This window comes from Dreissena polymorpha, chromosome 4 (genome assembly GCF_020536995.1).
Source record: "Dreissena polymorpha isolate Duluth1 chromosome 4, UMN_Dpol_1.0, whole genome shotgun sequence".
Classification (NCBI taxonomy): Eukaryota; Metazoa; Mollusca; class Bivalvia; order Myida; family Dreissenidae; genus Dreissena; species Dreissena polymorpha.
This window is the reverse complement of record NC_068358.1, coordinates 4780760-4808082: the sequence shown is the minus strand read 5'-3', so window position 1 is coordinate 4808082 and position 27323 is coordinate 4780760. Positions and strand designations below refer to the sequence as shown.

The 27323-nt window shown below is 34.7% G+C and overlaps 1 protein-coding gene and 1 long non-coding RNA gene across 2 annotated transcripts in view; one reads left to right on the top strand and one right to left on the bottom strand.

Annotated features, from left to right (window-relative positions):
* The window catches only part of LOC127876845 (anoctamin-7-like), a 52463-nt gene that overhangs the window by 1501 nt on the left and 23639 nt on the right, over window positions 1-27323 (top strand). The window contains exons 3-15 of the mRNA XM_052422335.1: window positions 910-1040; window positions 2961-3036; window positions 3724-3824; window positions 4697-4778; window positions 11250-11264; window positions 11744-11773; window positions 18251-18316; window positions 18836-18865; window positions 20104-20279; window positions 22542-22681; window positions 24729-24770; window positions 24999-25087; window positions 25989-26110. Coding sequence (XP_052278295.1) covers window positions 910-1040; window positions 2961-3036; window positions 3724-3824; window positions 4697-4778; window positions 11250-11264; window positions 11744-11773; window positions 18251-18316; window positions 18836-18865; window positions 20104-20279; window positions 22542-22681; window positions 24729-24770; window positions 24999-25087; window positions 25989-26110 — 1100 coding nt within the window. The remainder of the gene's footprint in view (window positions 1-909; window positions 1041-2960; window positions 3037-3723; window positions 3825-4696; window positions 4779-11249; window positions 11265-11743; window positions 11774-18250; window positions 18317-18835; window positions 18866-20103; window positions 20280-22541; window positions 22682-24728; window positions 24771-24998; window positions 25088-25988; window positions 26111-27323) is intronic.
* On the bottom strand, window positions 7441-10006 carry LOC127876849 (uncharacterized). Its single transcript, XR_008048105.1, has 2 exons — window positions 8536-10006; window positions 7441-8030 (listed from the first exon to the last, which is right to left on the bottom strand). It is a non-coding gene; the product is annotated as an uncharacterized LOC127876849 (long non-coding RNA).

Here is a 27323-nt window from a genome sequence, read left to right as displayed (position 1 = left end):
TGAAGGGATGAATGGTAGCAGATTACATCTTTCTTTAACAAAAATGATTTCAAATCCTGCCAAATTCTGCCAAAGACTTTTGTTTAATTTTTTTCTAAAGATTTATATTAATTTATAGAGTATTTCAAATATTATATTTTAAAATTTGTTTGATGAATTTTTTTAACAAGTTTAACATATTGAATCATAAGAACATATGATGTTGATATGAAAGTTTATATTGAACTAGATACCTACAAAATAAATGCATCATAGCCACAGCTAACATGAAACTGCATATAGGGTGTGGTTTCAAGGTCAAGGTCACCATTAGTAGATATTGAAGAATTGTCATTGATAACTTGAAAACAATTTGAGAAATCATAATGAAACTTGATACATTGATTCCTTATCTCCAGAGATGTGTCTAATCAGGATCAAGGTCACTTTCTCTAAATATAGAAAAATGGTTTATGATTTATAACACGCAAAAAGTAAATGAGCTGATGTGATACAAGCATAGATACTGGTTCATTTTACAACAACTTCATTTTGCCTTTTTTTTGTATATAGGACACATTCTTTCAAATTCAACAGTCAAAATAATGTTTCCAATTAAAATTCAATGTTTATGTGTCTTTTCTTAATATTTTGAAACTTAGAAAAAAATCTTAATTACTTGATAGCTAATGTAACTTTATTGCTAGATTGTATACAAAAAGTTTGGTTTATAAAAAAGCTTTAGAACCTCTGAAAAAGATAGAACAATTTGATAACGCTGTCCTTCAATAGTTCTTAATTATTATTTGTACAATTCTGACCATTTTGAAAACAGAACTGACATTTAGATAAATAAACATTAATAATTTAGCTGGTTGGAAAAGATAATTGTTCATGTGTTTTCTGTACATGTATCATTTCTTTTCCTAGCGATGGAAGAACAAGGTCTTCAGCTTCAGAAGTTGGTTATCGGGGATAAAGTCTTCACGCAGATCCACTGTCCATTTCGTCGACTGTGTGAGGAGGCAGAGCTGGTGTCATTGGAGATGCCTTTGAAAGATGTAAAATAGTTTGGATAAAATTGGAATAATTTACAATAGTTTAATACTTTGTTGTCTTAACTTATTTTTGGTTGAAAGAATGTCGGCTGTTGATGTATTGGTATGTTATTATTTTCCCCTACTGGTCTCACCGGAGGGGACTTATGGATTGCGCTCTGTGTGTCTGTCACTCTGTCAGTCTGTCACTCTTTTCTGGATCCTGGGATAACTTTAAACTGCTTAATATTTTTTCATGAAACTTGAAACATGGCTAGATGGCAATAAGGACATTATGCATGTCATTTCATTTTTTTCCTACGTCAAAAATACTGGTTGCTATGGCAACAAATATAATAAAAATTATTTCTGACAAAGGTGGAGTCGGTAGGGGACATATATTGCTTGGCAATAGTCTTGTTAAAAATAATCATGCATGCATAAATATTGTTTCACTGACAACCCAAGTTATTACATGAAGTAAGATCCTGCCTGGATTTTACTTGACATCACCAGATTATACAGAACCTCATCAAATAGTAATGACAGAACATCATCGAATTGTAATGACAGAACATCATCAAATTGTAATGACAGAACATCATTGAATTGTAACGACAGAACATCATCGAATTGTACTGATTAGGATCATGGAGTTTTTTGTTTGTTTGCAGTTATCCATGCAATAATATTTTAGGCTTTGGTAACAATGGTAATAAAATTTCAGATTAATATAACCCTTGCCTCCATAAGAAGCAAAGTAAAAATGGCTTTTGTAACCAGCATAAAACCAGAACAGGCTGCGAGTACCTCGCAGTTTGTTCAGGTTTTATGCTGTTTGCTGCTCATCAGTAAAGGGTTGGAAATGAAGCCTTTAAAACTGAAATCAAGTAAAAAAGGTCTTTAATTATAGATAACTTTCTAAGGGACAACAAATGCGTGAAAATACATATCTTAGTTGGAAAGGGTTAAATGACTGACGTTTGTGAGAGTTCCTATTAACAATCTGAGGCATCTTTTCCTTATTACGCTAAGAGTTGTTGATGTGATGATTTTCAGTGCACTTCTCTGTATTATGTACATTACAGAATTACTAGTTACTGTAGGCAGTGCTAGATTTAATGCTTTAACTATGGCATTTTTTTCCAGCGCATGAAAAATCATTTAAGGAGTTGCTCCAGAGATGTAAACCAATGTTATTGAGTTTTAAGCTAATACTAACTCTCTACATTTTAAACTTTACTTTTTTGAACACTATAACTTTAAGTTTTAAACTTGATGTTCTCATACTAACATTTTTTTTGTATTGAATGTAAACATACAATGTATATATGTGCATGGTCAAGAACAAAGTGATATTATACAACAATAGTAATGTCAAACATATAATACATGATATGCTAGTATTTACAGTTTTTTTTAAATTGTTAGTGATATATGTTTTTTTAAATATAGTAATAAGAACAATAGATGAGTTGCGTAAGGTGGGGTAGAAGACAACTGGACTGGGTTTATGAATCTCATATTAACATGCTGAAACATGACACTATCAATATTCCACTTTTTTTAAGTCATAGTTAATAGTTGGATTGTTACTGTATACATATTTTTTACCTTTTTGCTTGATTAAGTACTATTCACTTACAAAAAAAAACATTCTTTAATTTATCTTTTGATTAATACCTTATAGGAAATGTATAATTATTTGGATTATAATTTTCAAACATAAAAGTTCTTTTTATCTGTAATAATTGATAGAGGTAAATAAGATATTATAAGCCAAAAATATTTGAATGTCCTAGAGATTGAATTTGTTTTACCAGAATGGGGTCCTGTAATGTTAACATTTTATCGGACCCCTAATATTTTTTATCATAATTATGTGGAGATCAGATATCTCTTGCATGGATTATTTGCTGATATAATATTACATTTACTTTGCAGTGTGAGAGTGAAAATGTGGATACCCCAACCTTTTTAGATAAATTCATTCGAGACAACTTTGTAACAGATGACCAAGGTATGTGTGATGAAGGCAAAGAAAACCCCTTTAATTTAATAAAAAAATCCATTCTGCCAATTTGAAATTAATAAATTTAAATTAATAAGTCTGTGCAGACATTGCATACTAGTTGAGCAATTATGTTTCAGTAGCTTGGATATTAGTTTTTATTGGCTTTATTCAGTTGCATATGGGATTCAGTATTCAAAATGTCATTGGATGAACAGACATATTCTTTGTGAGACCTTCTGAAAATTTGTTGAAAAAATCTTACATATACTGCTTGTTATGTTCTGTAAACCAGTGCAGTTTGTGATATATACTATGAAACCCAATGTCATGTATTCTGGAAATGATGAGATGTGTATTTAACCAGCTACATGGATGTCATTAACTAAATAAGCCACTTTCTGGGAAAATAGGGCTCAATGCATGTGCATAAATTGTTGTTCCGATTACATGTAGCCTGTGTATGCTCCACAGGCTAATCAGCAACGACTTTTTCCACTGTTATTGGTATTTTTGTTTAAAGGAAGTCTCATATTAGCAAAAATCCAGTTCAGACAGAAAGTGGGTCGCAGATTGGCCAGATACTGCAAAGTGTATCTGGGATGCCACTTAACACACATGCATTGAGCCTAATTTTCCCAGTGCTAGGCTCAAAAGATGGAAAAGTACAACATCATCTGAGTGCTCATATTTCAGTGGACCTTGTGAGTGCGCCATTCAAGATGGAACACATGAACCTGTACGACGGACATGATGACCCGACTAACTTCTTCAGACCTGCCCTCAGAGCCATCCTGGTAAGACGTCATCCTGGTAACTGCAAATACACCTCAGGCCGACTAGCTCAGTTGGTGGCACACTTGACTACACATCCATGGAATGGCTGTTTGATACCCGGCCCAGCCACATAACTTGTGGGGTTATTTGTCATGAAATGTTTTCGTTCCCTGGCATAAGCAGTGCACTTAGAACTGCTTAAATAAATTTTCCTGGCAAAGTTTGTTTAGGTTAGCCTATGATATTTATATTAGGTAACAAGTGTTCAAATGGCAAAATACAAAAACAAAACTAAGCCACACCCACACTCACTCACACAAATCTATACATTCCCATAAGGTTTGTTTTCCTGATGATCCACTATGACTATGAACAAATGATTTTTCATGGAAACTGAATTCATGCATTTGTTGCAGAAGATAGAGGGCTTAACTCTTTCAGTGTGGGAACTGAATTTTGAAGGCCTTTGCAAACAGTTTGGATCCAGATGAGACGCCACAGAACGTGGCGTCTCATCTGGATCCAAACTGTTTGCTTTTCTGATAGAATTCTTTGAAAAAAAATCAAAGAAAATGCTAATTTTAGAAATTCAGCAGACGACATTTTAGCAGACGACAAATTTCCCAGCATGCAAAGGGTTAATGCATGTGCGTAAAGTATCATTCTAGATTTGCCTTTGAAGTTTACACAGGCTAATCAGGGACGACACTTTCTGCTTGTATGGAATTTAAGTTGAAACAAAGTCTTGTTTAAACAAAAATCTATTGTAGGGGGAAAGTGTTGTCCCTGATAAGCATGTGCAGACTTATGACACTTTACACACATGGGTTAAGTCCCATTTTCCCAAAACGTGGCTCATTTAGTTTTCAGGTCACATTATGTTTCATTTCAGGTGGAACACATACTCATAAACATTGATTTGAGGACGACAGGGGAGTCCGCGAGAAATCTGTTTAAGAAGGGCAAGCTCGCAGGTAGGTTCCCCAAATGATATCCTGAAATTGATTGTATCGGTTTTGTGAAATATTTTACATAATAGCAAGTATGAAGAGTGGTTGTCTTGCTTAAATTTTTGTCAGCAAAAAAATCACCCAAACATGGGTTTTTAGTGTCCCCCTTTATAGGGGAAGAGCATACAGCTTGACATTGACCATCTTTCTGCATTTGAACTTGCGCACCCCTATAATACGGTTAGGATATTTTTTAAATATTCAGTTAAATGTCCTTTTAGCAAGAAATAATATTTTTTAATTTTGTAGCGTGTTATTCAAAAAGAAGTACTGCTATAGGGCTGAAACTTTACAAACAAATTAATATGCATGTGCGCACCTTTATATTTTGGTTTGCAGGTTTTCAACAAAACTGGAGTAATGACCCCTTTTGAGTAAAAAAAAGTTATATTGCATTATTCGTAACTTAAAATTAAATGATGCTAGAGGGATGAAACTTTACAAACATATTAACCAGCATGTAAACTAGTGAACCTCCATATGTTGATTCAGATTCTTTTGACATTAGTTGAAGTTTCAGACAAAAGTGTAATGTGGGGGCATATGTGTACGGCTTACATACATGTATTTCTAGTTTTTCAATAGCAGGGATGCTGCTGAGAGCCTACCTAGGTTTTGTTTGGTAAAAATAGATGATAAAATTGTATATAGCAGTCTATACATTTATTTTATTATTCAATTGGCCTGAATGGTATATCAATCAGTGCACACTTGTGAAATTTCTTCTACTATATATAGAATATTATGTGAGTTTGGGATCAAGTTTATCATGCGAGGCTTAGAACCGATGTAGCGCGAGGCTTGCCGAGCGCTATCATGGTTCGTGCCGAGCATGATAAACTTGATCTTTATCCCAAACTCACATAATATTTTATTTATCCTATTATTTCCTCCCTATTTTCGATTAATAATTGTAAAATATCGCATTTTTTGATGATTTTGTTTTTCTATTGTTGACAAAAGCAGATTCTCCAATTTTCGGAAAAACCCAAATCTGATCTAAAAATAGCGATAGTATAAAGCTAATGTTTATACGATCGTTGTTATACTATCGATTTTCATCTGGTAATAGGATAAATATATTTATGCATGTTTACAAGCCAAATGACATTTTTTAAGCCGTGAGCTTTTCGGCAATTTTTAGCATGAAGACTGGTATAGAGTGGTTGCAAAATTTAGGTGATTTGGGCAAATAATGCAATATACGGGTAGGTTATAATAAAAATCTCTACCAGTATATATGCTGATATTCTAGGTTTACTTGTTGATTTTATGCTATAGAGTATCTATAGAAACTGAACTACTATGGTATAGCATTTTTGATAGATACAAGATTTTTTTTAAATGTGACACTGTTTCTTGTTTGTTGTCAATCTAGAATGCTTATTACTTAGCATGCACTAATTATTTGAGTGTATTATGATACTTTCTGTTTAATGTTATGTTCTTTTTGTTGTTTAAAATTAAGTTGATGTTGTTTTTTTAAATATTGCATCAAATGTAGTTTTTCTCAGTTAAATATTTATTATACAAACCATGAAATATAAATTATGTTTCTGTATTGCTCTCCTATGGTAATGTTTAGGGGATAAAACAATATTTCATATACAATTTGCACTCAAAACAAACTACATTGAAAAAAGCATTTTGACTTTTTGTTACTTTATATATCAACAAAGCATGCTGAATGATTCAGCTGTTTGTTGCTTTTTATGCTTGGTATTAAATCAACATTTTATGTGAAGATGCTTATAGGTTAGATTACACTAATTCCGATTCCCATAGGGTCCCATTATAAAACTGACAACTTTCACAGCATTTTTCTTGCCTTTTCGACGTATCAATTTTTCCGAACCTGGTATCATTTTAAAGATGGATCTGTCCTCTTCCAATAATTGCAATCAAAAACATACCGTCTCGCAACTTCTAAGAAAGTAAATCGCTGTCGAATGAACCCACCGTTGAAAAACGTGTTTCGGAATCCTAATTTCGACAAAAGCCCCACACAATAGAAAACACACCCTCAAAAGTCCATCTTTTAAGTTAGCTTCCAATCCAAGGCATCAAAGAACTCCAGACACATACAGGATATTACAAATAACCACAAAAGACATGTCTCACATTGTTAAATGGCTTATATTCAAGAAGAGAAAAGGAACTCTTTAGAAATAGGCACTACTTTCGAATGGACCACGGAGGGATACACAATGATTTAGTGTAATGTAACCTTTAAGGGAATTCAACTTTGTCCTATCCTTTTCAAACTTTCTCCACATGAGATTTAAACTATTTCCACAATGAATATGCAATTTCAGTGCATTCGGAGGGGGGAAAAGGCCTTAAAATGGCCGTTTAAAGCGGTGACTAAATTGGCCGCAGTCAAGTCGGAATGCATGATTTTTAGTCTAAGTGACGACAGCTGATTTTGTGTCTCTAATTATTGTTACGCGTAACTTTTATGGCAAAAACTGGGATCATTGCATGCGAAATTCACCAATATATCAGCAAAAGGCCCAAATAAATGTATTGATTGTGAATCAGTGTACTTTTCTTGATGAAAAAGGAGACTTTTTTTTTATTTTAAGCACTTTTTTCACACAAAAAAACTCACTGACAGCATATAAAATCATGTTTTTCAAGAAAATTATTATTAAAAGCTTCACTTACAATCTAAACATACACATTGCAATTAAAATAATTAATGCTATCATGATGAGAGGAATAATTTGCAGCTTTCAAGCCGATACAAGCCTGCTACCCAAAATTAACACTTGAAATGGCGCAAATCGCTCCTTCAACAGCTTACGACACAATGTGACATTTGTTGCTCATCCAGATAGTCTCTCTCATTAAAATAAGTCCTGTTGGCTTCATTTTATTAAGTGTTCTCTTTAAAATCCAGCGTTGAAAGCTTAAGTTTTGCAAAAATGCCACAGTCCCCATGCAAAAAAGCATGTTTGCTAAGGAATTCCTGCCCGAGGGGCCACACTAATGTCAGAAAAGTCATTTGGGTGTGATTCCTCTGTAGTTCAGTGTACATTCATTTCACTACCTGGGGATGACTATCAGGATCAATTTTCCCAGCTTGGTGAAGTGTTGACCTTTCAGGATGTCGATGGATCGTCCACAAGGGCTGCACCACTGCGGCCATGGTACCGGACAGGGAGTCGGATTGAGGTGTACACAAACCCGGAGTCAGGCAAGGATCATCCAGACCTTTAATAAAATAAAATGTTAAGGCCCCTGAAACTGGCAATTATGTTCAACACTGAGATAAGGAAACACATAAAGGAGACATCATGCCATGGCTTTATCATTATTGACACGGCAAACTCGAGCAGCTGGGGACTCGGCTCTAAACAAAACAGGTATGCTCTATCAATCCGAGCAAGATGGCATGTCAGAGTTAAAAAGAGCAAACAAACATACAAAAGAGATGTAAAGGAAATTAGAAATTAAATGCCAGAAGTAATTTCAAGTATTTTTTTTTGTCTGCAAGGGTTGCTGTGGAAAATAGTGCTTAACGCATAGTTTGGCCTGTCGGGGTTCTGCTGGCAAGAACACATCGAAGTCATATCTGCCCGAGAACTGTAAGCTTGAGATAACCATATCTGATGAAGTACTGCTTGAAGAATGCATTCTAATTGTACTTGAACCAGATAGCATTGACAGCACAAGGCTTCAGACCCCCCAAAAGTGTGAGGCTTTCAATAGTGCTTACCTGATACCAGACCGCAATGCCCAAGACAGTGACTTTCTCCCGGAACTGCACAGGCCGCATCCGCAGCACAATCCTTAAGCTCAATCATGGTCTGGCTGACTCTGAAATAGTGAAATCTGAATTTACAGATGCTCCTTTTTCTAAAGGTTATGAGTTTATTGCCTATCTTAAAAGCAATCACAATGACATACTAAAGAAGACATGTGCATTTCTGAAAAGACATACAGCTGCCCGATACTCGACTAGGAAAAGGCGCTATGGTCTTCACTCTGAAATTCATTACTCTAAGGGCTTAACAGAACCAAAGCCAGATCTTACAGCTAAATGGCCCCACCTACAGCTAAATATGCTTTATAGGTTGAAAATAAAGTTATTTGTCTGAAGAACTAGCGCTATTTACTCATCAGCTATGTTGCTTCACCGGCCGCAATTCTGTAAACATAGTGTATATATGGAAATACCTAGTCTACCGCATGCGACGCACCACTACGTCCACTGTAAATACACAGCTAAGTTAGTACTCTAACGAACAAACTGAAATTCATGTTTGAATTAAACAATCAGTATGATGACTCTCATTGAAATCATGTCCAGTGCACCAGTCAGAGCAAGACAGCTAGCGGATTGTTGACCGTCTGCGCCAAAAGGGACAAATGGTCAGGCCTACAAACAAAGAGAAAAATGGCATAAATGGGTTGCATTCATGTGATTTGGCATATTTTTCATCTTGCTCTCCACCTGAAACTTCAATCTTTGGACATAATAATATTTACATTCAAGATTTGTTGGAAATGTAACCCTTACTTGTCCATACCAGGTCCCCCTCCCATCCGGAACAGTCCAAAACCACCTAAAACATCCATTTGAACCAAAATATTGACATCTCTCATCTATTTTAGCACCCAAATCATCAAAACATTCATTAAAATTCATGTTCTACTTGTCTCGCTTGCAGACGAATCCATGTGACCTTGACATTGCAGTAAATGTGCTTTTTTAAGGTTATATTACACTAATTCCGATTCCCATAGGGTCCCATTATAAAACTGACAACTTTCACAGCATTTTTCTTGCCTTTTCGACGTATCAATTTTTCCGAACCTGGTATCATTTTAAAGATGGATCTGTCCTCTTCCAATAATTGCAATCAAAAACATACCGTCTCGCAACTTCTAAGAAAGTAAATCGCTGACAAATGAACCCACCGTTGAAAAACGTGTTTCGGAATCCTAATTTCGACAAAAGCCCCACACAATAGAAAACACACCCTCAAAAGTCCATCTTTTAAGTTAGCTTCCAATCCAAGGCATCAAAGTACTCCAGACACATACAGGATATTACAAATAACCACAAAAGACATGTCTCACATTGTTAAATGGCTTATATTCAAGAAGAGAAAAGGAACTCTTTAGAAATAGGCACTACTTTCGAATGGACCACGGAGGGATACACAATGATTTAGTGTAATGTAACCTATAGCCTATAGTTATGGATACAAAATGAGCAATACAGGACCATGATGCCAGTCATGTAATTTTATCGGTTGTGGAGCATGGCATTTTCATACAAGTCAAATAAATATTCCTGCCTTAACCCTTTGCATGCTGGGAAATTTGTCGTCTGCTAAAATGTTGTTTGCTGAGTTTCTAAAATTAGTATTTTCTTCGGATTTTTTCAAAGAATACTATAAGAATAGCAAACAGTTTGGATCCTGATGAGACGCCACATTTTGTGGCGTATCATCTGGATCTAAACTGTTTGCAAAGGCCTTCAAAATTTGGTTCCAGCACTGAAAGTGTTAAAACATACAGCTACATGGAAACGGTACTTCACCCTGATAGTTTTGGCACTTCAATGCTTGAGCATATGTTCATGTCAGATATGTTTGATATAAGAATTAAGGAACTTTTTAATATTTGTACTTAACTTTGAGACATGAGCGTTAAACTTGCCTATCTGCTCAGCTTTTTGATATCAGATGAGACAGTTTCATGCTCAACCCTCATATTGTCCCAGTACATAAAGGGTCAAGCGCAAAACAGTTGTAACTCATGTAGAGATCTCTAGCAGATACAACAATTGCACACGGAATTAGGGCTATCTTCAAAATATATTTGGGCCGAGCTCTGTGAAAAGAGAGTTTAATGCATGTGCGGTAAGTGTTGTCCCAGATTAGCCTGTGCATTACAAACAGGCTAATCATGGACAACACTTTCCGCCTTTATGATATTTTTCTTTTAAAGAAAGTCTCTACTTAGCAAAAATCAAGTTTGGGCAGAAAATGTCATCCCTGATTAGCCTGTGCAGACTGCACAGGCCAATCTGGGACGACACTATACACACATGCATTAAACCCCATTTTCACAGAGCACGGCTCATAAATATTTATAAATGTCATGTTATCTAGTATGGCAGTAGGTATATATGCCCTCTTTAGATAAACTCTTTCATTAAAACTCTTGAAATATAATTGATTTGCCTTTAAGTGATAGCATTCTGAACATTACTAATTTTTTTAGTTGAAAACACTGAAAGGATTCTTTTTAAAATCACGACATTGAACTTTCTTAGTGAATTGATTCAACAGCTGAAAAGCCATGTGTATACAACTGATAAGAACCTGTAAAGTCAGGTTTGCACGAACAGAAAATTCTGCTTTGTTTATTCAATTTTTATTTAATGTTTGTTTTGGTTTGTTTTTGTCAATAAAACAGACATGTCACCGACAGGTTAGTAGACTTACCCAGTCCAGCTATTGGATCCAGTTAAATCCAACCTCAGTGTATGCCTTACATCTTAAAGAGAGTAAACTATTAATTTTCATGATTCGGAATTTTCAGGCATGCACACTTAATATGAATAAATCCATTTGTAATTAAAATTGCAGAACTGAGGTTGTATTGCATCTACTAACAAATTCTAACACACCTTGAAGGCCTTTAGAAAATATATCAGGAAAACAAAACAAAAGAAAACAAATTGGCCAAAATTATAGGGGTGTTAATTAAATAAGCACATTATGAAAGAAAGATTCTTTAGTAGTAAGAGCAGTTGTGAAGTGGTAGAACGCAGGCCACAATGTGAATGTTTAACATATCTTCAGTGATATTTTATCCTTTATTCTGTGTACTTTAAAAATATGCCCAAACCATATGCATTTAAAACAGTGTATAAATATAATCATAATTGTCTTAAATGTTTTATCCAGATGAAATTACTACCGCAGACTTTTATAGTGGTACGCTGCATGGGTAACAAACTGCTAGAACTGCATGATGTGCTAGCTTTTGGAACATATACTTTCTGTTTAAAATGTTTGATCTTTGCATGTGAGTAGATGGCTATATGTAATCAACGCATCTTTATATTTGTAACATCAGAAACTTGTTATCTATTTTTGCATAACATGTCGGATACAATTTAAGAATCACTGAACAGAATATAGGCAATACATGGTTGGTGCCGCTTTGATGAGGCTTTGAAAATCAAAATAAGATAAGCTTAAGCGAGCCATATTTTTGTTATCGTGCCATGGCAGATCATTGTTATAAATCCTTACACCTAACGAGAATTCTATTTAACCAGTGTCTACAAAATTACATTTCAAAAGCACTAAAGTTAAAAAATTAATAATATGCTTAGCTGCAAGTTTCTTAGCTTAATCTGCTTGCATGTATGTGTATTCTTGGAAAAATAGTTCTCTTATTCTTCACATTATGTCTAGTCATAATGAAATCTTTAAACAACAGTTAAAATTGCTGAAAATATGTTAGTTTATTGTGTCTGTCTTTATTCAAAGTCCGAAACTGTAGAATCAACATTTATTAAATGCAATCATGGAACTACGTCTATGTCATTTAGTTTAGTTTTGTTAACAAACCAGTTGTGAGTTTGTTGGAAATCAAATGTACCAGTAATTGTTATGAATTTTTCTAGTGCTGCTGACTTTTCTTATGCATTTAACATTTGAAATAACAGTGTACGGATAATCAAATGCCTTGAACCTGCGAGAATAACCCTAGATTGTATACTTCAGAATATACTCATACATTGTGCACTGTTTAGCAATGGTTTTGGGAAATTGTTCACACATTAAATAATATAAGTGTTTATTTTTAATCTTCCTTGATGTGTTAAATATTGATAATAATGGGTTATTTCTTTGGTGTTTAAACAGCCTCTTTAATCAAAGAAATATATAGCACACTTAATATCATCAAGTAGATCTATTATGATACGGGAAAAAGCATGTCTACATTTTTAATGCCATGTGTTACAAGCCAGCCATGTGTAGACTAACAATTCATTGTGGAATCTACAGGTATGATACCTGCTCAAATCAGTATTGCCGGGTAAGTAGATGTGTTTTGAATTAAGTGCTGTGTCATATGTTGTCCGTGGTACATGAATGCACTACTAACCTAATAAACCTTGTCACTTCCTGTTGACTGGACCAGAGGTGTTGGGCGCGTGGCCAATTCACTGAAACACTATCAATATGTCTTAAAACATTTTTCAAAACAACATTGATGTAGTATCAGAATTGTTTTGGCCAAAGTTATGAAAAATGTTGTTTTATGACATATTGATAGTGTTTCAGTGAATTGGCCACGTGCCTAACACCTGTGGACTGGAGATAGGAAAAATGAATCCAGCCATGGCCCCTTCATTAGGTTCATGTTGAATGTAGAAACAGGCTTAAATGCAATAAATATTCTCTATGTCATCATTATGTTTGTCTGAGGACAAAGTCTGTTTTGTATGATAGTATCAAGGCCTTCAAAATGACAACACTTCCTGTTCCTAGATATTGTCAGTGGGAGCTGAAAGTGCGGCTATGAATTTACAAATTTCCTTAATGAATACTTCTTATACAAATGGACTTGTTCACTTAATTGCGATTTCGGCATATTCTGAATATCGGGAACAGGTCCTTTTACTATACGGCTTTGTGTTCAACTTTGTTTGTACTTGAACCACTGGTAATCAGTTTGATAATAAGCACTTTTGTCTTTTCAACAAAGATGAAAAATAAAATCTGCAAACATCTTATTATAGGTTGAGTGTTCAATTAATTTTTGTAACACAATGCTGGTGAACCATATAGAAGTGATTATTATGTAATTTTGTGATTTTAAGACTAAAGGAATACACATTCTCTGCTTTCATTGTGACAGTCTTGAAATTAAGCTCTAAGATTGACGTTAAAATATAGGGAGTTTTCAACAGTTTCCACAAAAATTAAAAACTTCTCACCAGACTTTGCAATATTAAAGCATTTTAAGTCCAGTCATCCAAAAAATCAAAGACATGTCAAATCATGAACTAAAGGAATCTGCTCCTTTGTGCTAAAAAGTTAAACCCCATTAAGAGTTTAACCACTAGACAATTTGATGCATGATATAAAAGTGTAATGATTTAATAAAATTGCTAACAAATTTAAATATGACTGACATTTGTGGAAGTTAATATTTACATTCTGAGGGCATGAATATTTTCTATTTAAGCCATTTGTGCCTAGCGTCTAGAAAAAAGGCCTTGGCAAACATGGTAGACCCAGATGAGAGGCCGCATGATGTTAGAAATATTCTAAATATAGAAATAAATATATTCATCCCTAATTTTGGAAATAAAGTGATCCAATTTAGAAGGATGGGAGAGTCCACTAGGCATAAATGGGCTACGCTTATAGTTTAAGTTGTGATGATTGTAATCAGCCAGTGAACGTCTCTTACAGTATATTATAATTAGATTGTTTGCTAGAATTATTAGTTATAATGTAGACACTGCTAGATTTAATTATTTAATTCTGTAACTATGGTGTTTTTTCCAGCACTGGAACAATCACTTAAAGCCATACTCCAGAGATGTAAACCACTGTTATTGAGTTTTAAGTTTCAAGTTCTAATATTGACTCATGTTTTCAACTTTACTAACACTTTGCATGCTGGGAAATTTGTCGTCTGCAAAAATGTCATCTGCTGAATTTCTTAAATTAGCATTTTCTTCGATTTTTTTCAAAGAATACTATCAGAATAGCAAACAGTTTGGATCCTGATGAGACACCACGTTCTGTGGCGTCTCATCTGGATCCAAACTGTTTGCAAAAGCCTTCAAAATCCGGTTCCAGCGCTCAAAGGGCTAACACTACTTTTTGTTCTAAACTTGATGCTCTTATACTAACGTGCTGAAACAGGACTTCAGAACAGTTGAGAGTATTTAAGTATTCACATAATAAGTCAAGTTCTTTGAGACCGTTTATATATATTTTTTTAAGTCATAATGAATAGTTTGATATGATTTACTATTTAGCCTTATTTAGAACTACTTTCATAATAGCCCTGTCACACCGGACGCCAATGAATTTTTGGGTAAAAATGCTGTTTTTCGCCTTCCCGTCACACCAGCGTCCTGGTTTATGGCGTTCTGCGCGTCCTCAAGGCGTCCTTTATGCGTTCCTAAAGACGCACTGGGGTCACAGTATGAACGCCATAGTCGTAGTAGGGTCGCAATAGACACCGTAAGGACGCAATGAAGTTGCAGTAAGGACGCCATAGTCGTTCTGAGGACGCAATAGACGTACAAAGGATGTACTAAAGCCGCAATAAGGTCGCCGTACGGTCGCCTTGCAGTCAATGATTATTTTCTGTAAATTTTAGCGGCAACCACACTACGTCCATGGCGACCTTACAGCGACCCTACCACATTCCTACTACGACTATTGTGTCCTTAACAGAACACCGTAAAAACGCCAGACTTCGGCGACCACTTTGAACATGTTCAAAGTGGTCGCTGTGGGCTCACGTCCTGAGCAATTTTCGGCGTCCTCTTGCGTCCATACTGCGTCCCTCCGGGCGTCTATGACATCCTCACTGTGACCTGGGTCGCCGTAAGGACGCAGTAAGGAAGGCAATCTGGTGTGATGGGGGTATAAAAGACAACAACATTGTGTTCGTCAATTGCAGGTGTTTGATTACACATTTAATATTTATAATGACAAATACATGTTACATTTATGCTATCTTTTGGTTCATACCTTGCAGGTAATATATATTAAACAATATTCATGTTTAAGATATCATGTGCATATTATTTCATACAAATAGATTAGCAAATTTAATGTTTCTTTTTGTTTCTTTTTTATTAATCTGTATAAATTCTATTTCTGTTATGCATGTATTTAAATCCTCTGTTTTTAAGAATCACTCTATATTTTATTTTATTTTGCACTACAATATGGTTTTCTTGTATTTTGTATTATCATTTAAAAAAGATATAAAAAAAGCAATTTCATAATAACTCTAAGTGTTCATACACTTTAAAAGATAATTATTAATTTTACGTTCCCGAAAAGATAGATATTAAAAATAATCCCAAAATACAGTTTTCAAAAATGTAGAGACACACAGAAAGTAACATTCCTTATGTATTGGATGTCCCTATATTCCTGTGAATAATGTCACTTAATGTCACCTATGAATGATAGCACGTACTTGTAAATACTATGCCATTTAGTACTAATTACAAACGGATATTAAGTTTGGAATGACTTTAAAATCTGTTCATAGTGTTTGATTTTGTCTTACAGAAAGATCTTCAAAGTTTGTAATTTGACGACAGGGTCAGTACAGTGATAAGCATTTTATTATTCTGTGGTATAAATATTTAATAAGCAATAAAATAAACTAGATTTTCATTACCTTCAAGATATTAAAATACAGCCCAATAAAATGAAATCCTATGTGTCACACTTTAGCAGGAGCATATTGCTTAAGATAATTGCATTAAAAAGTGGTACTCATGAAGGAAGCTTTATTTTAGCTTATTTTGTTAAGCAATAAGATTAACAATTTTGTTTAACTTGACATCATTCAGTTGTTATACATATTGCAATGATACAGACAAAAAAACAAAAAAGCATTAAACAATTAATTAAACTCATTGTTTCCTTACTATGATTACTCAAGTAGTTATCAGTTCAGGCATTGTTTTTTAACGGTATGTATGCCTATTTACCAATAGCAAAAATGTAATGGTCAAGTTATTATGCCCCCCTTCGAAGAAGAGGGGGTATATTGTTTTGCTCATGTCGGTCGGTCTGTCTGTCGGTCCGTCCACCGAATGGTTTCCGGATGATAACTCAAGAACGCTTATGCCTAGGATCATGAAACTTCATAGGTACATTGATCATGACTCGCAGATGACCCCTATTGATTTTCTGGTCACTAGGTCAAAGGTCAAGGTTACGGTGACTAGAACCAGTAAAATGGTTTCCGGATGATAACTCAAGAACGCTTACGCCTAGGATCATGAAACTTCTTAGGTACATTGATCAAGACTCGCAGATGACCCCTATTGATTTTCAGGTCACTAGGTCAAAGGTCAAGGTCATGGTGACTCTACACAGTAAAATGGTTTCCGGATGATAACTCAAGAAAGCTAACGCCTAGGATCATGAAACTTTATAGGTACATTGATCATGACTGGCAGATGACCCCTATTGATTTTCAGGTCACTAGGTCAAAGGTCAAGATCACAGTGACAAAAAACGTATTCACACAATGGCTGCCACTACAACTGACAGTCCATATGGGGGGCATGCATGTTTAACAAACGGCCTTTGTTTTTTAATTCTTCTGCAAGGTTTCCTGAAAATCATCAGGTTGTAAAACATGTGTGATGTATCACTAGATACAAAAAAATTGAATTCTGATAAAATGCAAATGTCAAAAAATAATGAGTCATATATATAATGGACAATTTTGGGGTAGGAGAAATTGGAGTAAAACAAAAAAATAAATGTTTTGGCTATAAAAGTGGGCGTCTGAAAAGTTAGTGTCAGAAAATTCAGAGTAATTATGGTAATTAATCCTTATTAACCATCACTATTATACTCATGCAACCCTTGTTTATTTTCCTTTTCAATTGTCACTTGAAATATAACATGTATGTGATCACTGTTTATAATAATAATCTTATTTATAATATGCATGTCGCATGTACTGTTGCTTTCATAATATTTTTAATATTGTTATATGGAGCTTACATGAGTACACACAATGTTACACAACTGTTTTTAAGTTACGTTTATAACATATTGTGTTAAATCTTATTTGGTCAGAAACGTGAGCCCTTTTATAGCAAAAAAGATCTTACTTAATGTTCTCACTTACAAAAATAAAATAAATACCTACATTTTGATTGGTTGGGAACATGACCATTACTGGGACATGACTGTGTTTATGTAAGTTGATGAAGACAATGTTTTAAACAACCAATGAAATGCCAGTATAGGCTCACGCTTTTTGTTTGTATGCCTTATGCAGCCGGCGTAGCCCCAGCCAGAACACGCTGCTCATCCGCATAGTCCGCTCAGGAGCTTCCATGTTTGCTATAAAGTCACACAAGGTTTTGTGGTCTAATTTGTGGACAGTTTAGCTTAGCTTGTCGAGTAAGGCATAAGAAACATTTTTGCATGACTTATTCTTTATTTGGTTGATGCATTCCATCCATTTCATTCTTAAGTTGTATGCTAATGGCCTGTTACAAATATGTTCAAAATCAATCCTTTCTTTATTTGTAAACATTAAAATGTATGGGCTTTGCATGGTTGTTGTTTTTCGTTTGCTTGTGAACAATTCTGTTTTATTTAGATCTCTTTGAATTTGAAGTTCATGTAAATGTTAATTATTTATGTGTTACTTACTGTTCACAGATAGGAGTGGGTCTTGCTGTGGATGTGTCAAGGGAAATAATGAGCTGGGGGACCTTCAGAAAGTTGGTGAGTAGTCGTAGGTTCTGAGGACCATTTTATATATCTGTAATATGATGGATGTATTTGATATATTGAAGATGATATTGGCATAAACCGGAAAATTTTAAGTTTCACAGAAAACAAAATTTAGATCTGAGGGATTTTATTAAGAATAAACAATTTAAACAGTTTTTATCTGTATATCTGGCTTATCAGTATAGATTGTTGATTGTTTAAGCATTTTATAAAGTGTAACAAAATAAAACTATTGATCATCACTTGATTTTCTCATAATATACCTTGATTTATAACCTAGGAATACATTGTTCTTTGTTTTAATTATTACCCCTTCCCTCTAAAAGAGAAATTTCAATCACGCAAAATATTTTTTGAAAAACAAAACAAAACTCTTCACAGCATGTCTTGCCCTATACAAAACCAGTGAACATTTGCTGTGAAAGTACAACTAAACCTTAGCCACGGCCAGTAGTTCTAAATCTTACTTAAGTATTGTTATGACAAAGCGATTTCTGAAATATCTTGTAGGATGTGTTTTGTGTATTGAAAAGAAAGATCGTAAGTGATATTTTTTCATAGGATTTTAGCCAGTTTATTGCTCTTTCTGGTTAATCAGTTTCTATTTTGATGTTATAATTTGATTAGTTTGAATAGTTTTTGTTAGCTCTACTGGTCGAAGGCCTGAAGAGCTTATGTCATGGCGTGGTTTCTGTCGTCCGTCTGTGCGTTAGACTTTTTCTTGTTTACGCAATTAAGTCCACAGTTTTCATCCGATTCTTTTCAAACTTGTTCAGTGTCTTTATATTAATGAGGACTCGAACCCTTTTGAAAATGGGTTACATCAGAATACAAAGTCCAGAATTATCTCCCCTTGAATTTGAGAAAATTGTGAAATAAGGCTTGTTTACGCAATAAAGTTTTCATCCAATTATTTCCCAACTTGCACAGTGTCTTGAATGATGAGTCAAACCTTATTGAAAATGAAAAATATCGGAGTTATAAGTCCAGAATTATCTCCCCTTGAATTTGAGAAAAAATTGAAAATTCCATTAGTTTTTGTGATTAAGTCCATAATTTTCATCCAATTCTTGGCAAACTTGCACAGTATCTTTGTACAAATGAGGACTCAAACCCTTTTGTAAAAAGAGCAATATCGAAGCAATAAGTCCAGAATGACTTCCCCTTGAATATGAGAAAATGTTGAAATCCCGCTTGTTTATGCAATTAATTCCACAGTTTTCATCCAATTATTTCCATATTAGCACAGTATCTTTATATCAATGAGGACTTAAACCCTATTCAATATGAGCAGTATCGGAGAAATAAGTACACTATAATCTCCCCTTGAATTTGAGAAAATTCTCCTTGTTTGCGCGATTAAGTACACAGTTTCCATCTTATTCTTTCCAAACTTGCACAGTGTTTATAGCAGTAGAGCGATTCCGTCCCTAATGGGCCTCTTGTTCTTGATATTTCATCCAAGTGAATTATTTATCTTTTCTACCTACATACTTTTTTAGTAATGATTTGAGAAATTCAAAGGTTTTATCTAAGGGTACATACAGAAATACATATTATGCTAGAATAATGGTCTTATATGCAATCAAAACCTATTTGAAAAAGGTTAAAGCCCATAAAAAGTCCATAAAAAGCAAATGAGTTTAGATTTGACAACTCAGTTAAAGTCATGTTTCTCCTATCATGCTTTTTGTACCTCAGGGTCAACACTTTAGGCTCATGCGTTAAGCCCAGTTTTCCAAGGGTCGACTCAAATATATGACACAAATCTTACACAGGCCTTGATTACATGATGATGGAGGGGGTGTATACAGACAAGTTTGTGCTGCATGAGGAGTCTGCGTATGACCCAGACGCGGACAGCAAAATCAACGCTGCCCTGCCCCAAGACAAGAATACTCTGAAGCTTGACCCCAGGCTTGACCTGCAACTGACGTGGCCACGCTTCTTCAAGGTCAGTTTAAGATTTTAGATTAGTGGCTTAAGTCAGTAGTCATTAGTCAGTAGATTAAGACTGGTTGCTTTAAGATCCGACAGGTTCCGACTGGTTTCTTCAAGGCCAGTAGATTAAGATATGTTTCTTCAAGGTCAGTAGATTGAGATATGTTGCTTCAAAGTCAGTAGATTAAGATATGTTGCTTCTAGGTCAGTAGATTAAGACATGTTGCTTCAAGGTCAGTAGATTAAGATATGTTGCTTCAAGGTCAGTAGATTAAGATATGTTGCTTCAAGGTCAGTAGATTAAGACATGTTGCTTCAAGGTCAGTAGATTAAGATATGTTGCTTCAAGGTCAGTATATTAAGACAAGTTGCTTCAAGGTCAGTAGATTAATAAATGTTGCTTTAAGGTCAGTAGATTAAGACATGTTGCTTCAAGGTCAGTAGATTAAGATATGGTGCTTCAAGGTCAGTAGATTAAGACATGTTGCTTCAAGGTCAGTAGATTAACATATGTTGCTTCAAGGTCAGTAGATTAAGACTGGTTGCTTTAAGATCCGTAGTTTCCGACAGTTTTTTTCAAGGTCAGTAGATAAAGATATGTTGCTTCAAGGTCGGTAAATTTAGACATGAACGTTGCTTAAAAGTCAGTAGATTTAGACATGTTGCTTCAAGGTCAATAGATTTAGACATGTTGCTTCAAAGTCAGTAGATTTAGACATGTTGCTTCAAAGTCAGTAGATTGAGACGTGTTGCTTCAAAGTCAATAGATTTAGATATGTTTCTACAAAGTCAGTAGATTTAGACATGTTGCTTCAAGGTCGGGAGACCTCAGTGCCCCAGAAAAGCTGCGTATCTGCGTCTTTCACCCTATTAAAATGTTTAAAAACGCAAAGAAATACAATAACATGCATATTGAAAACGCATCCTATTTGACTTTTACGCAAATTCGTCAAATTTAATGCGTACAATTACTACAATACAAAAGCTTCGGTCGAAAATGCTTTGCTCATTTTCGTTTTTTTCTCTTTATGATGCGAAATAAAAATGTCTAAGAGAGGTTGAAAGACGTCCGCGATAGTCGCGCCAAAATATCAGTCTATATGAGTGACAGTTACAAAGATATCAGTTAACATCAGTTTTTTTTTTTAAGTTTAAAGTTTATATTTATATATGGACAGTTTCAAGGATAAAAGTCGCTATGAAACATCAGTTTATTTATGTTAATTATATTAGTTTACAGTTTTATTGAATCAATACAAGGGTGCAGCTTCAACTGAAGTAAAGCAGCGATGATTTTAAGGTTTGCATTTTTATAACTCATTTCACCCTATTTCGAGAATGAAATCACCCTATTTTTCAAAATCAATGGGTTAAAACCCTATTTTCCAAATAATTATCTGGGGCACTGGACCTAGAGTGGTTGATTCGAGGTCAGAAGATCTGGATAGGTTTTCTCCAAGGTCAAAAGGTATTAACTGATTGCTTTCATGTCAACGGTCAGAGGATTTAGATGCTAAGTTTGTTCAAATCATGCCTCCGGGGTCAAAACTTGCAATGCCCCTTTGGTCAAATTATATTAATATAGACTTGTTTAGTAAATATGGATAAACTTCAAAAATCTTTTCTTAAACTGATTGGGTCAGGGGTATAATATTTGGTGTGTAGCATAGTATTTTTTTCTTCGTTTAAGTTTGTTCAAATGCTGCAGTTTGAGTCAAAAATGACCAGGCCAAGGGGTCACATTATTTATAAAGAATAAGTAAAGAACACAAGTGTCAGGGGTTTAAAATTTGGTGTACAATATTGTATTGTGGTCATCTACTAAGTTTGTTGAAATCATACATATGGTGGTAAAATTCACTGATTGTCCTGGGAGGGCAAAGTGTATGTTAAAGCTGAAAAGCGCTGACCATGTTGTTTAAGTAAAACTTTAAGCAAAAATGAAAGAGAAACAAAATGACGAACATACAGAATTTGCCCCCAATTTATTCTGTTAAATGTGTATACTTAGTAGATCAAGTAAATCTGGTAAAGTTTCACAAGATGTGTATATTTGTTTGTCTTTGTTAAGATGTTTGTCACCCAGTAAATGCATATTTTGTTGTCCAAAATTAGTTTACAGAATTTTCTTTCCCGTCAATCACACCCCTGAACGCAAGCTTGATAGTTTGATAGATTAGATTTAGGCTTTTTGTATAGTATCAGCATCACAATGCATTCCTCAAAACAATTTTAATACCTAACTGGATTTTAATCCTAGTTTTGCCTTTTTTAGTTTCAGCCCCTTTGGAAGATACGCAACTACTTTGGTGAGAAGATTGCCTTCTACTTTGCCTGGTCAGGGGTGCTCATAACATCGCTATGGTTACCCATGCTGTTTGGATTTGCAGTCTTCTTGTATGGCCTTGTAGAAAGGTATGCTTTCTTAACCCTTTACCACTTAGATATGTATTTTGATGCATTTGTCGTCCCATAGAAAGTTAAATGTAATTAAATACCTTTCTTACTAAATTCAAGTTTTAAAGGCTTCATTTTCATTACTTAGTTAATGATGAGCAGCAAACAGAATAAAACCTGAACAGACTGCGAGTTTCTGGCAGGCTTTTCTGGTTTTATGCTAGTTGCAAAAGCCATTTTTAGATTATTATATATGAAATATATATAGTGGAGCTACCCTACTCACCCCAGCGTCGGCGTTAGCGTAAGCGTCTGCGTGCAAATGTTTTAAGTTTTCGTACTACCCCAAATATTTTATTTGTCCCTTGACATATTGCTTTCATATTTTGCATACTTGTTTACCAACATGACCCCAACCTATAAACAAGAGCAGACAACTCTATCAAGCATTTTGTCATAATTATGGCCGCTTTTCCACTTAGAATATGCAGCAAATGTTAAAGTTTTCGTACTACCCCATTTATTTTTATTGTCCCTTGACATATTGCTTTTATATTTTGCATACTTGTTTACCAACATCACCCCAACCTATAAACAAGAGCAGACAACTCTATCAAGCATTTTGTCATAATTATTGCCCCTTTTATACTTAGAATATGCATATTATTGATAAATGTATGTTAAAGTTTGCGTATTACCCCAAATATTTCCTATATCCTTTGACATATTGCTTTTATATGTTGCATACTTGTTTACCAACATGACCCCAATCTATAAACAACAGCAGACCACTGTATCAAGCATTTTGACATAATTATTGCCCCTTTTACACTTAGATAATTGAACCTTTTGCTTAAATTGCCATAACTTCTTTATTTATGATCACATTTTATTATTACTTTGACAATACAACACTTACCTAAATACCACAATGGATTCCACCCAAACAATACCCCACGCCCCTACCAGAATCCCTCCCCCCCCCCAACCACAAACCCCCCCCCCCCCATTTTTTATTTTAAACTTCGTCTAATAAATTTCCACACCCCACATTATACCCCCCTCTCGACCCCCCCCCTACCCCCCCACCACCCCCCCCATTTTTTTTAAACATCATCTAATAAATTCTCCCCCCCTCACACCCCCCTCTACCCCCCCTACCCCCCCCCCCCCCAAAAAAAAAAAAAACAATTTTAATTTTTGTTATTCCTTTTTTTATTTTTGAAAGATAGTTTAATAAATTATTAAATATGAACAATTTCCCCATGATGGCTTACGTTATACTGTCAAGCACTCGAATAGTCGAGCGCGCTGTCCTCTGACAGCTCTTGTTCACTTTGCTTCTTATGGGGGAAAGGGTGAATGCATTTTGAACAAGTCATATAGCTGGACAACATTAACTTGATTAATTATATAAGCACACCTGAGAAACTTAAGTTTATTAATATTTTTTTTATGTTTGGTTATGTAACTCATTGTTCGTTCTGCAATATCAATAAACAAACTATAATACAATGACTAAAGGAAGTGGGGTTTTGTAATTAACTGTTCTCATGTGCTCTGTCTATCCACATGTAAACAGTTCGATTATATGGTGGCTAATTTTATTTGTTAGCTGTATTATTATGTCAATTTGCATTGCTGTAGGTTTATGTGAAGCTAAAATTTTGCATATTTTCATAACAAGTATATGCATCTTTTTGACAGTGTAATCTTTTTAATCTTTCTGTAATCTTTTTACAGAATTGCTTGTCATAGAATGTTTGTATTGATATTTCATAATTTCCAGTTGATTTTCAGTTGATTACACTTTCATCTTTTGAAGTTTGAACTTGATTAAACAACATTGGACTTATTATGTTTAGTAATTTACTTGTGATTTGAATGAAAGAAATCTATTATCATTTTAGTGTTACAAGCAATTAAGGCCTTAAGTATTGAAACGTGTTCAGCAAATAAGCTATATATACAAACTGCTTGTGTTACTCTTATGAATATGCCATGATCAGTTAGTTGTTGCTTTTTGTCTTACATCCATGCACAATGCCTTTCATATATATTTCAGCATACAGAAAACACTGAATTCAAATACAAACTCAGGTTCAGGGTAAGATATTTAAATATGCATGAGATGAAATAATGAGTTTTACATAAGTGTTTATGAATTTATATTAGAATCACATTAAACTGCTTTTGAATGAACACTTACATTAAGATTATTAATATAATAACATTTTATCCATTTTTATGGATACATAAGAAACTAATTGTCATAAGTAAAATAGGATGATGGCAAAGGCAGCGTTTCATTTTAATTTTCCATATTATTTTCCAGTGGCAACTTTACAGATCTATTCAGAAACATCAAGGAATCCTTTGACAATGATGTCACACCATTCTTTGCCATGTTTATATGTATCTGGGGTAAGAGGATGAATAGTTTAGTTTGCATAGCATTCCTCTAATTAAAAACAAAATGTTTAAATTTAAAACTCATGTTTATGAATAGAATTCCTGTAATTTAAAATTATCAATTACAAATCATAATGTTGTGTCATGAAAATAAAAAAAATGTCTCCCTACTCAATGTATAAGTTTTATTGCACAATAATAGAAGTATTTCATGAGTTCTTTGAATTTATTTCTATTGATTAAATAATATGCCGTACATAATTTTGGGGTGAGACATTTACATTTAGTTTTGGTATATTTTTTTGCCCCTGGATCGTCTGTCATTGTATGTTGTTTGGCATGCATGTGTATCTCATGCAGCTGCACATTTTGAGTGTTGAAAGGTCAAGGTCATCCATCAAGGCCAAAAGTCAAATATATGACTTCAAAGCGGCACAGTAGGGGGCATTGTGTTTCACAAACACAGCTCTTGTTTTTTTAAGTTAATAAACATAATCAACAGTCAAATTCTGGGCTAAACTTAACTTAAACATATTACAGCCATTAAGCTAAGCAGCAATGGTATGTTGTCCCACTAACTATAAACTTAAATTTGTATCCCATTGCTCTATAAGCATGCATTTTTCAAATTTTACCAAAAGATGGTATAAGAGCTGTGTTCTGGGAAACTTGGGCTTAATGTATATGCGCAGTCTGCACAGGCTAATCAGGTATTACACTTTCCACTTTTATGAAATGTTTCGTTTAAAGAAGATCTCTTCTAAAAAATATCCAGCCTAGGCGGAAAGTGTCATCCATGATTAGCCTGTGTGGACTGCACCAGCTAAATTGGGATGACACTTTACGAACATGCATTAAGCCCAGTTTTCCTAGAACACGGCTCATATATAAATGCTGCTGCTATTTGTGTCAGGTACGTTGTTTCTTGAGGCATGGAAGAGGAAGCAGTCAGAGCTCGCATACCAGTGGGACGTAGAACAGTTTGAGGAAAATGAGCCTGACAGGCCGGAGTTCTATGGCACTGATAGAAAAATTGTACGTGATTAAACAATCAAATGTTAATCATTAAAGTATTTGTATGTGCTTGTAAAAGCGGAATTTGTTGTCCCTGATAAGCCTGTGCTAACTGCACAGGTTAGTCTGGGATGACACTTTTATGCACATGCATTATAGATGATCTGGATGAAATACTGGTGTATTTTTGGTATAGAATACAGAAGACCAGATCAGAAATCAGTATCTCACACGGTAAAATAAGTTTTGGTATTAAACCACTGGTAAATACCGGATTTTTGAATGACATCACTAATGAACTCATCATAATTAGGCCATGATGTCATGTAAATATCATGTTACATTTATGTTTTGTGCTTAACACATGAGAAAACCACAGACTTGTAATATTCCCTATGTATCTGCTTAGCTTTTATATATCAAATGCAATGGTTTTGTGCTCAGGCCTTGATGTACTATGAAATCATTTGATTTAGTTACAACTTTGTAATTTATGCACAGTCATCAACTTGGTAATTTGGATATTTCATTTATCCTGAAATATATCGCACCAATCATTATAACTACTTATTGTCATTAAATAAGGCATGGTCTTACTTTCTTTTATTCTTAAACATCATTTATTTCCTTGCAGGTTTCCTAGTGATTAAGCTTTACTTTTAGAAATCTTACTTAACACAAATTACTACACTTATATGAAACAATTACAAGACTATAGATTGTCAACTGTTGATGTTGCATTGTCCAATTTGAGATACTTTACAAATATTTATGGCAATTTAGCAGTGTCATGCTAAAGTGGGTCTTGTTCCATCTGCCACATTGTTCACAGGTCAGTCAGGATGTACCCTGTCTGCTATAAAGTCATGCAAGGTTTCATGGTCTCATTAGTAGCGGATCCGTGGTCTAGTGGTAACACACTGGATTCACAATCCAGAGATCGCTGGTTCGATCCCCCGCTGCACCTAACCTACTAACTCGTCTTTCGCATGAGACGTTAAACCGAGGTGCAGTGTACTAGGTGCTATACACAGGGCACTAAAAGACCCAGGGTCACCTCTGGAACGGGGTGTCTCCTGTATCTTGCACTATCCCCCGTAACCAACTAACACGTCTTTCTGGGGGCGATGGCCATATGGGAGACAATCCCGGTGCACTCGATAAAAAATAATAAAGAAGAAGAAAGGTCTCATTAGCAGACAAGGTAGCTCTTGACCGGACTGCACAGGCTGTT